Source organism: Durio zibethinus, chromosome 26 (assembly GCF_047325235.1).
Source record: "Durio zibethinus cultivar Kanyao isolate XHJ-2024 chromosome 26, ASM4732523v1, whole genome shotgun sequence".
Taxonomy (NCBI): domain Eukaryota; kingdom Viridiplantae; phylum Streptophyta; class Magnoliopsida; order Malvales; family Malvaceae; genus Durio; species Durio zibethinus.
Genome location: NC_143187.1, coordinates 3055315 through 3073869, shown reverse-complemented (window position 1 = coordinate 3073869; position 18555 = coordinate 3055315). Strand labels below are relative to the sequence as shown.

The 18555-nt window shown below is 32.8% G+C and overlaps 2 protein-coding genes and 1 pseudogene across 2 annotated transcripts; 1 reads left to right on the top strand and 2 right to left on the bottom strand.

Annotated features, from left to right (window-relative positions):
• Window positions 1–8101: 8101 nt before the first annotated feature.
• Window positions 8102–9129, bottom strand: LOC149511128 (uncharacterized). The gene is made up of 2 exons (XM_089755758.1): window positions 8530–9129; window positions 8102–8401 (listed from the first exon to the last, which is right to left on the bottom strand). Exons 1-2 carry the CDS (start codon window positions 8810–8812, stop codon window positions 8337–8339), a joined length of 348 nt encoding a protein of 115 aa, XP_089611884.1. The 5' UTR covers window positions 8813–9129; the 3' UTR covers window positions 8102–8336.
• A 2226-nt stretch (window positions 9130–11355) lies between these two features.
• On the top strand, window positions 11356–12501 carry LOC111274124 (large ribosomal subunit protein uL2x pseudogene; annotated as a pseudogene).
• Window positions 12502–17501: 5000 nt separating this feature from the next.
• Window positions 17502–17840, bottom strand: LOC149511127 (uncharacterized). Its single transcript, XM_089755108.1, has one exon. It carries the CDS (start codon window positions 17838–17840, stop codon window positions 17502–17504), a length of 339 nt encoding a protein of 112 aa, XP_089611234.1.
• Window positions 17841–18555: the final 715 nt, after the last annotated feature.

Below are 18555 nucleotides of genomic sequence, written 5' to 3'. Positions count from 1 at the left end.
ATCAATCAAATATTAAATAAATTTTGATCAATTTTTAAAAATAATTTTACTGAATATGTTTTATCGTTAATACAATGGTAATATATAAAAATAGACATTTTATCTAAAATCACTTGTTGTAATTGTGTAATAAAGTAAATGATAAATATGGTATATGCAGGTGGCATATAATATAAAATAAATACAAAATAAATACGGTAAATGACAATCTCAAATTTTTTAAGATATTTTACTGAACTTATTCAATTGCATACATATATACATACAAACATACATACATATATATATATAGCCCAACCAAATATTTTACATTCATATTAACCAAAATATTTAAGAAGCGTCATTAATTCATTCCCACATTGAGAGAATGAGTAGCAGCAGTTAAGGATTTTGACATACATACAGTCATTATTTTAAATACATTAATTGGGATTAAATCCCAAATCACTGAACAGGCCATGTTCTTTATTCATTCATGAACGATCTCTTATATGGGAATTGATCAGTTCTTCTTGGCGCATGTTGCTGAGCAAGGTTCCATACAGCTTCCAACTTTCTTTGCAGCTATGGAATTAATATAAACAAAAAAAGCAAAACAAAACCTTGAGTTTGTTGATCTTGTGTCTGTATGTTTCCAAAAGTAGAGAGGAAAAAGAAATTACCAGGATTTTCTTTGGTGCTGAAACTTGAGCACAAGGCGGTAGAACAACCAAGGTTGCAGAAGTATTGGGTGTCTTTGACACCGCCCGCAGTAGATTTGGAGAGACAGTTCTTAATGCAATCGATAGAGCAAGAGCCAGCTGTTGTTCCAGGTAGAAGAACGCATGGGACAAAGCAGGCCCCAAAGCAGATTGCTGCAACGCCAATGGGGACCACAATTCCACCTTGAGCTCAGGATTGCTCTACTAGAGTGCTCATCACCAAACAGACCATCAAGATCAGTGAGACTCCTCTTTTCTCCATTTTCCTTTCCCTTTCTTTTTCTTTTGTTTGCAGCAAGACTTAGAAGATTGATATATATATAGAAAGAAATTTGAGAGAGGTTTATATAGATTTTAAATGGTAACTACATTGTGCTCCACTTCATTTATGCTTACAAATGAAAATCAAGTCAATTTATGGTAAGAGGCCGTTTCAAGCATAAGAGGATCCGCGCGTGGACCGAACCTGACCCGAGATCCACGCAAACCGACCCACCAACCCGCCTCAGCCACCCTCCAGTCGGCTCGGACGAACCGCCAGTGAACCAGTCCGAACCTCTGGATCGTCCGAGCCGTTTATTGAACCGAACCGGTCAGACCGATCCATATTAGCGTTGATCGGATCGTTGACCGGACCGTTGATCGGTCCGATTCAAGTAAAAAAAAATTTTTTTTTTTTAATTTTCTAAATTTTTTATATATATTATTATTTTTGTTATTTTAGGTATTTTTACATATTTATGCATGATAAGTTCTTAAATTTGTTATGATAGATTTTTAATTGTTTTAATAATAATAAAATTGAAAACAAGTAATAATTAAAAATACATATTAAAAATGCTAAAAAAAATTATTATTATTTTCCTTACCTAGATGTTGAGGGAATAAAAAATATTTTTCTAAAGAAATAATTACGCCTAGATGTTGGAAAATTATTATTAATAAATTTTCATAAAAAATAAATATAAGAAAATTTTAAATTAATTTTTAAAAATCATTAAAATCGAACTTGCTTCGAAAATCCGTCTAGATGTTGGAGATTTTTAGAGATGTTCGTATTTTCTTAAAAACGAAACCTTAAACACTAATTTTTAATTTTCAAAATCCTAGGTTTCTAAAACCCCTAAAATCCAAAACCTACTAAAATCCAAACCCCTAAAAATCTAAAATCTCTTAAATCCGAACCCCTAAAATTCGAAACGTCTAAAATCCAAAAACCAAAATCCAAAATCCCTAAAATCCAAACCCTTAAATCAAAACTCCAAACCCTAAAACCCAAATCCTAAAATTTCCAAACTCTAAAATCAAAACCCTAAACCTTCCATATCCTAAAATTCAAGCCTTAAAATCCTCTAAACCTTAAAATCAAATATTCAAAACCTCTACTCAAGTCCTTACTCAAAACCTCCTAAAAATCCTAGATGATGGGGTATTTAGGAAATTTTACTTCATTAAGTCTTTTCACACGATTTCTTAATTCGCATTAATAATAAGACTATTAAATAAAAATTATAATAGTAAATTGGGATCTTAAATGTAAACAGTCGCACCTAAGCTTTGCCTAGATGTTGGAGAGTTGGGGTGGTCTCATTATACTTAAGAACCCAACTTTAAAATTGCATCTCATTCCACATAACATTCATTGGCATACATCCGTCAGTGTGTTACCATTGGTAATTATTTGCATTATTATGTCTTTAATTTTCATTTACTATTTGATGATAAAATATTTTATAATAAAAAAAATAATACTTTTAAAAAAAATTGTGATATTATAAAATAAAATAAAAATAATATTTCGAAAGAAATAATTCTTGGTACTTTGCCTCGATGTTGGAGAGTCACTAACAATTATTTTCTATAAAGATTGTTATTTCTTTTTAAGGATTATTGTGTAAAATCTTAAGCGAAAAGAGCTATTTTAAATTCTGCCTAGATGTTGGAGAATTTTAAGATAATTCTTTAACTTAAAGATTTTCTCAATATTTCTAAATAAAAATTTTTAGCAAAATTTTATTTTTCCAAATGAAAGGAATTAGTGTTAAATTTCAAATTGAAACCATTTTTATCCAACACCGAAAATAACGCGTAATTAAATGGTACCAATTTTTGAGCGTTGTGGGGGTGCTAATCTTTCCCCATACGTAATTGACTCTCGAACCCAACATGTTTTTTCGCAGATCAAAATTTATCATTTTGATAAACTTTAAACTTGTTTTTATAGTTTTATTAAGAAGATAAACTTTTGGGTGGTCAATCACACCTTAACAAAAATTAGTGGCGACTCCATTTTATTTTTCTCGATTTTAAAAACTCAATTTACGTCTGACGATCTTAAAAACGTTACGACACACAGGAGAACATAAAACCATGCACATTACGTGACGTAGCCTGGAAGCGGTGTCTGGTAACCATGCGTTTTGAATGCCCCATTTTCTCCAACTTGCTACTATCTTTTTCCCATGATTTAGTCACCAAGCTTTTGTTTATAGGACGCTATGAAATTCTTACAGAACTTTATGCATGATTAATGACAAGCAAATTTAAATTTGGGAACATGAGTCTGACCCTCCAAATAACAAATCATCAGTGGAAAACAGACAAATCATTAGTCTTTGGTGGCATAGAGTCATATTTATTATATAAACAGAAGTTATAGCCCCAATATTTTTACATTCAGATTAACGCGAATATTTGACAGGCTTTATTCATTCATTCCTTCACAGAGGAAGTAAGGAGCAGCAGCTGTTAACATAATTTTGACAGTGTCATTATTTTAAATACATTAATTGGGATTAACTCAAATATATTCAATAGGGCTTTATTCATTGTCGTAACGGTTTTGAGACCGCCAGACGTAAAAATGAGGTTTTAAAATTGGGGAAAATAAATAAAAAGAGGAGTCGCCACCAATTTTTGTTAGGGTGTGATTGGCCACCCAAAAGTTTATCTTTTTAATAAAACTATAAAAACAAGTTTAAAGTTTATCAAAAAGATAAATTTCGGTCTGCGAAAAATCAGGTTGGGTCCGGGAGTTGGTTACGCTTGGGGAAGGATTAGCACCCCCACAACGCCCATAAATTGGTACCATTTAATTATGCACTATTTTCGACGTTGGATAAAAATAGTTTTAATTTGAAATTTAACATTAATTCCCTTCATTAAAAAAATATTTTTTGCTAAAATTTTTATTTAGGAATATTGAGAAAATCTTTAAGTTAAAGAATTATCTTGAAATTCTCCAACATCTAGGCAGAATTTGAAATAACTCTTTTCGCTTAAGATTTAACACAACAATTCTTAAAATGAAATAACACTCTTTATAGAAAATAATTGTTAGTAACTCTCCAACATCTAGGCAGAGCACCAAGAATTATTTCTTTCGGAATGTTATTCTTATTTTATTTTATAACATCACAAAAAAAAATTTAGTATTATTTTTTTTATTGTAAAATATTTTATCATTAAGTAGTAAATAAAAAATTAAAGACAGAATAGTACAAATAAATGCTGATAATAACGTGCTAACGTATGTATGCCAATAAATGTTATGTAACATGAAATGCAATTTAAGAGTTGGATTCTTAAGTATAATGAGACCACCTCGACTCTCCAACATCTAGGCAGAGCTTAGGTGCGATTGTTTATATTTAAGATCTCAATTTTATTATACTTTCTATTTTTTAATTTTATTATTAATAAATTTAGAACACAGTGTGAAAAACTTAATGAAATGGAGTTTTCTAAATACCCCATCATTTAGGCAGTATTCGGGAACAAATCATCTCATGTGAGACTTCCACAAGTGTTCTTAAAGTTTTGAAATAAATTAAGGGTAAAATTTTAGGGTTTAAGTTTAGGGTTTGAGGTTTAATTAAAACGTGAACATCTCTAAAAATCTCCATCATCTAGGCAAACTTTCAGAGCAAGTTCAAAATTTTTATAATTTTGGAAAATTAGTTAAAATTTTCTTATATACATTTTTTATGAAAATTTAAATAATAATTCTCCAACATCTAGGCGGAATTATTTGTTTGAAGATGTATTTTTTTTTATTCCCTCCAACATATAGGCAGTGAAAATAAAAGCTTATTTCATTATTATTACTATTTAAATATTTTTAAAATATATTAGTTTTTCTTTTATATTGTTTTCATTATTATTATTATTATTAATAACAATTAAATATTTATCATAATAAATTTAAACATTTATGCATAAAAAAACTTAAAATAACAAAGATAATATTATATAAAAAGAATAGAAAATTCAAAAAAAAATTTTTTTTTACCTGAACCGAACCGGTCAACGGTCCGATCAACGGCGGTTCGACGGTTCGGTTCGGTCTGGGAGCGGTTTAGTTGGTTCAGCGGTTCAGGCTGGTCCAGAGAGCGGTTCGGTTTGGTCTGGTCAAACCGGTTCAGAGCCATTGAGAAGTCGGGTTAGCGGGTCAGTTGCGCGGACCCCGGGTCAAGTTCGGGTCAACGCGCGGATCCTCCTTGGTTTAAACGACGTCGTTTTGGGGCGTTTATTGAAACGACGTCGTTTTTGCTATTGACTGTTTATATAAAAGTTAAAATTTTTTCTTTCCCTCATTCCTTTCACTCTTCAGAAAAAAAAACTTTCTTTTCTCTCTCGTTTTTTTTTTCTCCGACCAAACGCAGATGGCCGGCCGGCCGTTCCTCCGTCGCTGTTCGCCGATCACCGGCCGCCGTTGACGGTGATCGAAAAATTCTCAAAAATACCAAAACGTTCCCCTCGACCTCCTGAGTTCAGATCTGAGGTCCCTTTCACCAAAAAGCATCACCACTTCCTTAGATCTGCTAGTGAAGTTTCGGTTAGATCCCTTTTTCTTTTGTATTCTGGCTTTATTTTTTTTTTTTTGAACTGACTTTGATTTTTCTTTGTGCAGGGGCTCTCGGCGCTGGGTTCCTCCCTGCGGGGAGGACTGTTTGATTTTTTTTTTTGTGATTTTCTTTCCCTTTTTTTTTTTGACAGAATCTCCCTCTCCTTTTTTTTTTCTTCTCAACGTCTTCTCTAGGAGCTCTATTTATAGAGCTCCAGCCATACGCGTTCGAAGGGAAAGGCATGGGGCTCGGTCACGGGATGTAAACACGAGCCCCGTGCCTCTTTTATTCAATTTGGTTTTATTTGACGTTTGTCAACTGAAGAAGTAATTAAGTGTGGAGGGTAGGGTCTGATGGCAGTGGTGCCGGGGATGGCACCACTGCCATCCTTAATTTTTTTTGTCTTCTGTTTTTTTTTTAGGTATTTTTCTTTTTTTTTTGTTTTTGTATTTTGTATTATTTTTGGTATTTTTTTTATTTCGTATTTTGTAATATTTTTATTATTTTTATTTTATTTTATTCTGGGACAAAAATTGATGTCTACATTCATTCACGAACGATCTCTTATCTGGTAATTGATCAGTTGTTTCCGGCGCATTTCTTTGAGCAATCATCCAAACACCATCCAACTTTCTCCTCCGCTAAGGAATTTAAACCAAATGATTAAAAAAATGAGTTTATTCTTGTGTCTACTTAAAAGGGGGAGAGAAAATAAATAGTTACCAGGATTTTCTTTGGTGCTGATATCTGAGCACAATGCGGTAGCACAACCAAGCCTGCAGAAGGCTTGGTGCCTTGGATAGTGCTCACAGTAGAATCGGAGGGAAGGATACAGTCCTTGAAGCAGTTGACAGCGCAAAATCTACCTTCGTATTGAATGGCGCACGGAATGAAACAATTCACGTAGGACAAGGCTATAGGACCTAGTTGAGCTATGGACTGCCCAGCTAGAATCCCAAATACCAAACAAACCATAAAGACCGACTATGCTCCTCTTTCCTCCATTTTTCTTTGCTTTCCTTTTCCTTTTGTTTGCAAAAAGAAAGTATATAGATGGAAATCTTGGTGGCTCTAATTTCTATTGTACGAGAGACGTTTATATAGATTTTAACTGGTTGGCGTTGCATGTGCTCCATTACGGTTATGCTTACAAATGAAATTTGGTAAGCTCACAATATATCAATGGAGCATGAGATATAATGATATTTCATGAAAATTTACAAAAGTAATAATAAAAAATTTTTAAGAATTAAGAAAAAGAGTAAAATATTAACAAGTGAATAGTAAAAAAGATATAAATTTAGTTTTACTTATTTTATTTATCTAACAAGTAAAAAGAATATTATATATTTCATATTCTTCATTGTTTACAAATGATATTATACTAAAACAATCATAATATTTCATAGTTCAACTATTTTAAACAATAAAATTTTACTTTAACATCCTAGTAAAAATATACTGGAAACTACATTACCAACAGATTTGTTGATATTATTAACGAAACCACAAGCCATATGTGGCAAGTTACTACACTAATTACCACTATCTGGGAAGGAACCAGAGTAAAATATTACAATTTTACACTAAATTTTGACCATTGATATTTCTTTAATCCAATGGTCCGGAATCAATGGTCCCGAGATAGTCAACTAATCGCCCACATTAATGAAAGTCAATTATACCTACCTGGCAATCCTCTCTCTCATGATCTTACTCTTTTCCCATTTTTACTCTTTCCATAATTCTCGCTTTTTTTTTTTTTTCAACAATCACGTAATTTTTTAATAGAGTGCTAAAATTAAAATTCCAATTCCGTGAAAAAATAATTATTCCTTTTTATTCCTCTATCTCACATGTGCTTATGATCAAAAATTTTCATTTGTTCTTCATATTCTCCATGTTGATATGAATGCAATCCATCCACTTAAAACAGACCATTTGTCCCGCCTTTTCCCTCTTATTAACATGGGATTGGAGTTATTGATTAATTACTACAAAGCCCAAGATTATTTTCTAACAATTTTTTTCATGGTAATTTATGCACTTTTTAAAAAGTTCTTAAAATGTGAATTGGGGCAATTTTATGGAAGCAATCATGAATTACTATTATGGCCAATCTTCCGGATTTTTGTTTCTTCTGTTTTCCTAGATGATGAAGAAAATGAAAATAGTTTTAAACAAAATAAGGAAAAATAAAATATGTGCAATGATCTTCGAAAATAAAGTAGAGAACCAGGGCACGGGAAAGGAGGAGAGAGATTGGCTCCACAAAATAGAAAAATAAAATAAAATAAAATGGTAATGAATTTGTTTAAATAGTAATTTATAGTAGACATTATATTGAACTAAAATCGATTGTTTTAAATTGATATAAAAATATGTTCAATGCTTTAGCCTTGATTGATTGAGAAATGTTGAGAGCCATAAAAGATGAAAAATGTACTAAGAAATATATATATTAATTAATTAATTAATTAATTAATTAATTAATTAATGTTCTCTATTATTCATTAAACGAAACCAAAAGCAAAGGAAAATCAAACAATCATATACTTGAAAGTTAAAATTACGATTGCATAAATAAAAGAGTACGTTTCTCTTTTTTGGTGCAATGGAAAAACAATTATACAACTCCAATCCAACAATATAATTAAAACTTTATTTTCAACCCAAACACTTGAGCTGTCTAGGTGACTCAATAACATTTTACTTCATTCTGGGTACTTTTAGTTCCACTTATTTACTGTTCAACGGTGATAAAAAAAAAAAAAGAAGAAAAGAGCGCCTAGTTGTTCTTCTGCTTGCAAGTGTCATAGCAGGAACCAACAAAGTTTTCGACTTTCTCAGCATCTGCAAAATCAGAAAGAGAAAAAAAACCCATAAAAATATTGTTTGAAGGAAATTAAATGGAGAAAAGAATTGCTATAATTCTTAGATTTAAAAATGTAGGGTATAAAGATAGATTTTAGTGTTTTTACCAGTACGATTGTGAGCATTGACCATGGAGGTTGCACAATCGCTTGTACAATTATAGACAACTTCTGAGGGATTAAGTTCGCAGCCTACCATGCAGAGACCAACACAAAGTGCAATGCGGGCAGGAATGAGGCGAATCACGCACTTGACAAGACACATTTTAGCACAGAGTTTTTTCGAGGTAGCTGGATGAACATCTGCTAACTCACCTCGCCCATAAGTTAGAACAACCATCATCAACACCATCATGTTCACCATCATTCTCTTTGAACCAATCCCCTCCATCACTCCACTCAATACTCTCTGTCTCAGAGTCTCCTTCACTCTTGATTTTGCTAATGTTTTTGTTTGCTGTAAGTCTGTTGAAGGCTTGAACAGAGTACATATTTATAGGGTTGAAGCAATTTATTTGCAGGACTAAATGGTGAAATAGTGAGTTAATAGGAGTAAATTTTTTTTTTTTTGGTAATGCAGTCCCATTTCATAGAAGGTAATTATAATTTTCATTTGCAGGATTAAATGATGAAATACTGAGGTAATAGGAGTACATCCACATGGCACATCCAGGAATTAACTGATTTTGGATAGGATTTTTACCACTTAGGCAAAACAAATAAAATTTAGTTTTAATTGGATTAAAAGGAGTATTGATGGGTTTATGTTTGAGTTTGGGTCAACATTACATGATTCAAAAATTTATGTTGCAAATTGTACATTTTTTTTTTTGAAATATTAATTTATACATTTTCTGAAAATTAAGATGTCAAATGTATAATTAACTCTACACCGTATTGTTAAAAGAAACTAATGAATGAGAATCTAATCCCAAGAGCCAAATAAAAGAAGTTACTGTCGAATCATAAGAAGACAAAATCATTCACTTGTAAATCCAAATAGTTTAAATAAATAAATAAATAATAAATATTTCTTTTCTTTATTTGGTAAGGGTTTAGGGACATTCTATATTGAGAAACAGCCAGACATGTATTACATACAATACTATATTCAGAACATAATATGAGGCAGTAAAATTATATTAGGCATGCAGCCAGGTTGCTTTCCTTTCTAGCAAATACATACATATCTACATATACATATATATATATATATATGTATATGTATATATGTTGTAGACATTTGATTTTATTCAAATTCAGAAATGGGCCTCGGTTTCATTTCTGTAGATATTGAGCCCAAAATTCATGTCAACTAGGCTTAAAATCCAAAATTTACCTTTAGCCCAAAATCCAGATAAAGGACCAAACTTTGACTAATAAAAATAAAAATAATAATAATAATTAATTAAAAAAAGGGGAACCCGTGGCTGTGGGTGCCATGCACCGCACTGGCACCCACGAGCCCCCTCTGACTGTAGCCCTTCACACTAGGAGCATCACTAGGCTCACCCTTCATTTTCAACAACGGCAGGTAGGGCAAAATCTCCAAGAAACATGATCTAAGCTAAAATGAAAAAAAGGACAAAAAATAAATAGAAGTCACATCGGGCGTCGTTAACAGAAGTCACATCAGGCGTCGTCGCCCTGGCAGCGTGAAGGCTGCCAGCGACACGTTGAACACCCCAAAAATCATAGAAATCCTGGATTTCGTCATTCTTCCCAGCTCTATAAATTTAGAGCTTAAGCACCACGACAAAGAAGGAAAAAAGAGGGATAACCTCCGTTAAAAAAAAAAAAACAAAAAAAGAAACCTTTACTAAAAAAACTATTTCCCTAACCTGCCAAAAAAAAAAAAAAACCCAAAATCCACATTCTGTGGAGTGGGGAACCAACCCCAGAAAAAGAAACAAATCAAAAAAAAAAAAAACCAAAGAAAAGAGGGATGTGGTCGAAAGTTTACAGGCTGATTTAGGAGTTTCTAGGTGATTTCAAGGAAAAAAAAAGGTTAGAACGAGAATCGAGAGTTTGAAAGGAGTTTGTGGGTGGCTTTGGAAGTTTTCTGGCAACCGACATGGCGACCAGTGACTAGTTACAGCAACGGACCACGGCAGCTACGAGCCATTTTCCAGGGGATAGCCTAGAGTTTTTTGGTTGAGCTTGAAGTTTTTTTTTAAAAGGAAGGCTGAAATGGTTTGATAAAAAATGTTGGGTTTTTATAGTTAAAAAAAAAGGTTAGAATCGAAACGATGCCATTTTGGGAATGGGACGATCATCGCGAACCCGAGACCCGACTTGAAGATTAGCGCGACCTAACTCGAAGATGCTGCAGTTGACGAGCATTAACCAATCTGACTGAACCGGCATGGAACTGGTTTGAATTGGAAAAAAGGGTTCTAGACCGGTAGATCGACCTTGAACTGTATCGCACTGTTGATACAGTTGTCTGATTAAGTTTAAATTTTTTTTTTAATTTTTAATATTATTTTTAATATTTTTAATATTATTATTATTTATGTATTTTTAAAATTTTAAATTTGTTGAAATAAATATTTATTTTATTTATATTTTAATAATAATAAAAAAAAATAAGTGAAGATAAACAATGAATTCTTGATAATTTAGTTAAAAAATTAAAATAAATCTCATAAAATAATATAATAAATAGCACCTAAAGAAAATAATACTAACAATAATTAAAAAAATGAAATTGATTTTTAAATTTTTGATACTTTTAAATTTGAAAAATAAAAAAAGTAACAAAAAATAAATAAAAATAATGAAAAAATGTAAAAAAGAAAAATTTTATTTGAAAATGAGATTTTAAAGTATTCAGAGTAATAATGCTTTAATAATTTTTAAGTGAACAGATTATTTTTTAAAATATTATTAATGTATTAAAATATTTATAATAAATTTTTAATATAATAAAAATATTTTTTATTAAACAAAAATAAAAATTAACTAAACAATTATTAAATAAAATAAAAATTAATTTAAAAAATAATAAAAATGATGAAAAATAAATTTTTTGTCCGATTATGGAGATTTAAGGTATTAAGAATAGTAATGCTTTAAAAATTGAAAAAAAAAAATTTTAATATTATTAATGTATTAGATTATTTATAAAAAATTTTCCTTCAACCCCCATTTCACTGCTCGCTGCCATCGGCCGCCTGCGAGAGAGAGGTCTCCTCATAGCCGCACAAACTTTCACCGAATGGGTCATGTCATCCGAGCTCAACATAAGGGTGCGGGTTCCGTCTTCAAGGCCCACACCCACCACCGTAAGGGTCCCGCCCGTTTTCGCAGTCTCGACTTCGACGAACGAAATGGTTACCTAAAAGGTGTGCTCACCGAAGTCATCCACGACCCGGGCCGTGGCGGCTCCTTAGCCCGTGTGGTCTTCCGTCACCCTTTCCGTTACAAGAAGCAGAAGGAACTGTTCGTTGCTGCCGAGGGTATGTACACTGGACATTTCGTGTACTGTGGTAAGAAGGCTACTCTTATGGTCGGAAATGTGTTGCCTCTTAGATCTATCCCTGAAGGAGCTGTCGTTTGCAACGTCAAACATCACGTTGGTGATCGTGGTGTTTTCGCTAGGTCTTCTGGTGATTATGCTATTATTATCAGTCACAACCCTGATAACGACACAACCAGGATCAAGCTTCCATCTGGTGCCAAGAAGATTGTTCCAAGCGGCTGTCTGCCATGGTTGGCCAGGTTGTAGGAGGTGGTAGGACCGAGAAACCTCTTCTTAAGGCTGGCAATGCTTACCACAAGTTTAAGGTGAAGAGGAACTGCTGGCCTAAGGTGCGTGGTGTGGCTATGAACCCAGGTGAGCATCTCCAGCGGAATCGGCAAACTGTCATAACGGTTTTGAGACTGTCAAACGTAAAACGAGTTTTAAAATCGAGAGAAATAAAAAGAGTCACCACCAATCTTTATTAGGGTGTGATTGACCATTCAAAAGGTTATCCTTTTAATAAAACTATAAAAATGGATTTAAAATTTATCAAAAAGATAAATTTCAGTCTACGAAAAATGAGGTTGGGTTCAGGAGTTGATTACGCGTGGAGAAAGATTAGCACCCCCACAATGCCCATAAATTGGTACCATTTAATTACGCTCTATTTTCGGTGTTGGATAAAAATAGTTTTAATTTGGAATTTAACACCAATTCCCTTCACTTAAAAAGAAATAAAATTTTGCTAAAATATTTATTTAGAACTATTGAGAAAATCTTTTAAGTTAAAGAATTATCTTAAAATTCTCCATTGCCTAGGCAGAATTTAAAATAATTCTTTTCGCCTAAGATTTAATACAATAATCCTTAAAATGAAATAACAATCTTTATGAAAAATAATTGTTAGTGACTTTCCAACATCTAGGTAGAGTATCAAGAATTATTTCATTCGAAATGTTATTTTTGTTTTATTTTATAATATCACTAAAAGATTTTTTTTCTTTTTTTTTTTAAAGTATTATCCCTCTTTTTTGTTTTTTACTATAAAATATTTTATCATCGAACAATAAATTAAAGAGAGAATAATGCAATCAATTATCGATGATAATATGCCAACGTATGTATGCTAATGAATGTCATTTACAATGAAATACAATTTAAGAGTTGAATTCTTAAGTATAATGAGACCACCCCGACTCTTCAACATCTAGGCAGAGCTTAGGTGCGACTGTTTATATTTAAGATCTCAATTTTATTATAATTTTATTTATTAATCTTATTATTAATGTGAATTAAGAACTCGTGTGAAAAGACTTAATGAAGTAAAATTTTTTAAATACCTCATCATCTAGGAGGCATTCGGGAACAAATTACTTTAAATAGAATTTTTATACGTGTCCTTAGGATTTTTAGGACTTTGGATTTTAAGAGGTTTTGAATCTTAAGGGATTTTGGATTTTTAGGGGTTTTAAAACTTAAAATTTTGAAAATTAAAAAAAAGTGTTTAGGGTTTAAGTAAAACACAAACATCTCTAAAAATTTCCATCATCTAGGCGGACTTTCGGAGCAAGTTCAATTTTTTTTTTTATAATTTTTGAAAACTAATTAAAAATTTCTTATGTGTTTTTTTTTAATGAAAATTTATTTATAATAATTCTCCAACATCTAGGTGAAATTATTTGTTTGAAAAAATATTTTTTATTCCTTCAACATCTAAGTAAAGAAAATAAAATGCTTATTCCATTATTACTATTATTATTTAAACATTTTTAATATATTTTTTAGTTATTACTTTATATTGTTTTCATTTTATTATTATTAATAATAATTAGATATTTATCCTAATAAATTTAAACATTTATCATGCATAAATATAAAATAACAAAAATAATAATATATAAAAAAATTTAAAAAAAAAAAATTTTTTTTTACCTGAACCAGGCGGGTCAACGATCCGGTCAACGCTGGTCTGGGCGGTCTAATCGATTCGGAGGTTGGAGCGACGGTTCGGGCGATCTGATCGAATTGGCGGTTTAGGCGACCAGCAGTTCAGGTCGATTCACTGGCGGTTCGTCTAAACCGGCTCAAGGTTGGCTGAAGCGGGTCGTCGGGTCGGGTTACGGGGATCTCGAGTCTGGTTCGATCCATGCACGGATCCTCTATGCTTGAAATGGCGTCGTTTTGGGCCTATGCTCAAAACGACGTCATTTATGTCCTATCTTTTCTATAAAAGTCATATTTTTTTTCCTCAATCTGTTTGGTTTCACAAAAAAAAAAAGCTATGAGAGGGGGTTTCTGGTCTCACCGGAATCCGACGTCGTACTTGCACTGGCGGCCGTGTGAGTCGTCATCGACGGTGGTTGTCGATGATCGAAAAATGGTCAGAAAGTCATCGAAAATTCCTCTGGACGCCCTCTTTCCAGATCCGACCTTCGCCTGGCCTAAAAGTGGCTTAACCATCACAAATCTATCTTTAAAGTTTCGAATCTCTCATCTTTTCTTTTTTTTTTTTTGTTGTGAACAAAAACTGATTTGTCTTCCTTCTTGCAGGTAGCTTGGTGCTAGGTTCCTCCCTATGGGGAGGACTGTGTTTTTTTTTATGATTTGTGTAGATCTATTTCGTTTTTGGTTTGGGTGTTTTTTTTTTTTGGGTAGCATGAAATTTGGTTTCTTATGCATGGGAATGAGGGTCTGTCTGGGGCTGTTGAGGGTGTTTTGAGGGGGGAAGAGTTCGTCTGAACTCGAAGGTTTTCGTGGGTAGATCGAATGGATTTTTTTCTTTTTTTTTTGTTAGAGAGCCGGGAGAGAAGAAGGGGGAAGCGTTCGTCTGTTGATTTTAAAGAGCTTCAATTAGGTGAGATTTGGGTGGCTGTAGGTGGGCTGAAAGAGAGTTGGTCAGGGGGCTGGTCAAGAGGCTAACAGGGGTTGGTCAGGAGGCTGACAGGGGCGGCAGCAGCGTCGTACCAGCCCCTGGTTTCTGTCTCATTTCTCTTTTTTTAATTCTTTTTTTAATTTTTAATTATTATATTTTTTTAAATATTTATTATTATTATTATTATTATTATTATTATTATTATTATTATTATTATTATTATTATTATTAGTATTCATATACTTAAAATGGAAACAGTAGACCCGGACAAAATCGATGTCTACAGCTGCCCCTCTTTGCACATTACTGAGAATCAGGAATATGGTAAAGATAAAGACAACGATTTTGTTCGAAAGTAAATCATGAATTTTTTTTTTTTACAGGTCAGGTCAAGTGATAAAGAAAGCAACATTATGAGTTAAAAAATAAAGAATCAATTAAGGCAACACCTAAAGTCGAATAAAAGAAAGTAATCGAGATGACACTGTGAGTCAAGGATTAAAGATGACTGAGACTGAACTACAAGTCGAGTGAATTAATGAAATGATCGGGATTAAACCGTGAGTCAAATTAAAGATGACTGGGACTGAACCGCAGGTCAAGAGAATTAATGAAATGACCGAGATTAAATCGCCAGTCAAAGATTAAAGATGATTAGGACTAAATCGCAAGTCGAGAGAATTAATGAAATGATCGAGATTAAACCACGAGCCAAAGATTAAAGATGACTGGGACTAAACCACAAGTCAGAAAATTAATGAAATGATCGGGATTAAACCATAAGTCAAAGATTAAAGATGACTGAGATTGAACCGTAAGTCAGAGAATGAAATGATCGGGATTAAACCACGAGTCAAAGATTAAAGATGACTGAAACTGAATCGTAAGTCAGAGAATTAATGAAATGATTAGGATTAAACCACGAGCCAAAGATTAAAGATGACTGGGACTAAATCACAAGTCAAAAAATTAATGAAATGACCGGGATTAAACCATAAGTTAAAGATTAAAGATGACTGGGACTAAACCGCAAGTCAGAGAATGAAATGATCGGGATTAAATCATGAGTCAAAAATTAAAGATGACTGGAACTGAACCGCAAGTTAGAAAATTAATGAAATGATCGAGATTAAATCGCGAGCCAAAGATTAAAGATGACTGGGACTGAACCGTAAGTCAAAAAATTAATGAAATGACCGGAATTAAACCACGAGCCAAAGATTAAAGATGACTAAGACTAAACCATAAGTCAGGAAATTAATGAAATGATCGGGATTAAATCGTAAGCCAAAGAATAAAGATGACTAGGACTGAACCGTAAGTCAGAGAATGAAATGATCGGGATTAAACCACGAGTCAAAGATTAAAAACGACTGGGATTGAACCACAAGTCGGGCAATTATACAAGACTGAGCTGTGAGTTGAGAAATAAGAGATTAGGTACTCCATAAACCAACAGTTTTGATTTTAAAGATTATGCTAACATACCATCTTCAAGGCCATCATCTTTGTTTCGAGAAAGAAAAATGTTGATTATTCCTGATGTCTCATAAAGAAACCTTATATGCAACTTATTAAGAGGCATGTAATGCGTGCAATGATTGTGATGAAAGAAAAGATAAAGATGCCATCAACGAATTATATCATGCATTTCATCCAAGTTAATTCAACTTTTGGTTCAATTTTTTCAAACTTTAAAAGCCACTTCTAGTAATCTCGTCTTTTTAAGTCTTTAAATTTTTGATCAGCAATCTTTATCTTATAACGGACCAATCTGACTTTTAGTCACTCTAAAACCTCTCATTTTTTATTCTTTATCCCTTTTTTCTTCTTTGTCTTCAGTAATCAATCGATTTCGTTTCATTCTTTCTGCCCCCATCTTACTATTTTTGTCATCCTCATATTGCATTCTCTTTTCGAGCGATGCATTGGTCTATTATGAGCTTTATAAGTCAATATCTTAATTTTAAATGACAACGCAATGATTTCAGGTTCAAAGTTGGGTGTGCAATACGACTAGTAATAGGGTATTTCAGGTTTAGAAAGATAAGCCTTTCGAGACATAAAGAACAGTTAACTCAAAAGTATTTCAAAAATCAAATATCAATTCTCTAAATACTGAACATTTGGATGACCTCGGCTTACTTAGACCAGGTCTTTTCCCAAAAACTCGTTACATTTGTGATCTTGTCACATGTGATTTCATATAACCAATCTTTGCCCCACATCTATGACTAATTAGAACTTGCCTCTTAAAAGTCATCTCTTTTAATTTTGGTGACAATTCGTCCATTTGGTGTCATTCTTTCATTTTCTGAAAAACTTTTTTCGAGCTTCACCTTTATTCAAGCCGCCTTTATAGGTTTTCAGCTTAAATGACCCCATTTGACTTAAACCGCCCTTTTCGGGTTTTCAATCTGAATCACTTTCTTTCTGATTTTTTTTCATTTTTTTTTCATTTTTATTTTTTTCATTTTTTTGTACATTTTTCATTTTATTTTTTTTCTTTTTTTTTAGGCAAAATATTTTTTGACAGTGTCTAAATTTACAGGATTTGATAATTCATCTCCGTTCATTTCTGTAAGGATCAGAGCTCCACTAGAAAAAGCCTTTTTTACCACATATGGACTTTCCCAATTGGGCGTCCATTTTCATCTATTGTCATGCTGACATGGAAAAATCCTTTTCAAAACCAATTCACCCTCACGAAAAGCATCGAGGTCGTATCTTTTTGTCATATGCTCACATGATTCTTCTTTGATACATTTGTCCATAACTGAATGCTGAGAGCCTTTTCTCTTCAATAAGATTTAGTTGTTCGAAATGATCTTGAACCCATTCTGCCTCATCCAATTTTATCCCCATCAACACCCTCAGAAAAGGAATTTTCACTTCAATTGGCAGTACAGCTTCCATCCCATAAACTAGTAAAAATGGGGTGGCCCCTGTAGAGGTTCGAATTGATGTTTTATAGGCAAGCAAAGCAAAAGGTAACTTTTCACGCCAATCCTTATATGTGTCGGTCATTTTCTCCAATATTCTTTTGATGTTCTTATTTACAGTTTCCACTGCACCATTCATTTTTGGGCGATATGGTGCTGAATGATGATGCTTGATCTTGAACTGTGAACATAATTCTTTCATCATTTTATTGTTTAAATTGCTAGCATTATCTGAGATAATCTTTTTCGAGAGACCATACTGGCATATTATCTCTCTTTTATAAATCTACACACCACTGATCACGTAATACTAGCATACGAAGCTGCTTCCACCCATTTTGTAAAATAATCGATTACCACAAAGATAAATCGATGCCCATTTGAAGCTTTAGGGGTTATGGGTCCGATCACATCCATTCTCTACATGGAGAAAGGCCACGGTGAAGCCAAGACATGTAGTGGGACTGGAGGAGAATCAATTTTATCTGCATAAATTTGGCATTTGTGGTATTTTTTAGCATAACTGATACAATCATTTTCCATTGTAGACCAGTAGTAACCAACTCTTATGATCTGTTTAGCCATTATATGCCCATTAGCATGTGTTTCAAAAATCCCTTCGTGTACTTCTTCAAGTATCATTCTCGCTTCCACAGCATCGACGCACCTTAGTAAAATTTGATCTTGACCTTTTTATATAGAATTTTTCCATCAAGCACAAAACCTGCTGCTAATCTTCAAATGATCCTCTTATCATTTTTTGAAGCCTGCTCTGGGTAGTTTTGACATTTGATATACTGTACAATGTCATAGTACCATAGTTGTCGATCTACCTCTTTTTACATATTTGAACA

Bases quoted from the DNA above. Each gene is read 5' to 3' on its own strand.
- LOC149511128 (XM_089755758.1), bottom strand. From the start codon at position 8,812: ATGGAGGGGATTGGTTCAAAGAGAATGATGGTGAACATGATGGTGTTG. The intron at 8,402-8,529 runs GTAAAAACACTA...CTGATTTTGCAG, and splicing joins CAATGCTCACAATCGTACTG to ATGCTGAGAAAGTCGAAAAC.
- LOC149511127 (XM_089755108.1), bottom strand. From the start codon at position 17,840: ATGAATGGTGCAGTGGAAACTGTAAATAAGAACATCAAAAGAATATTG.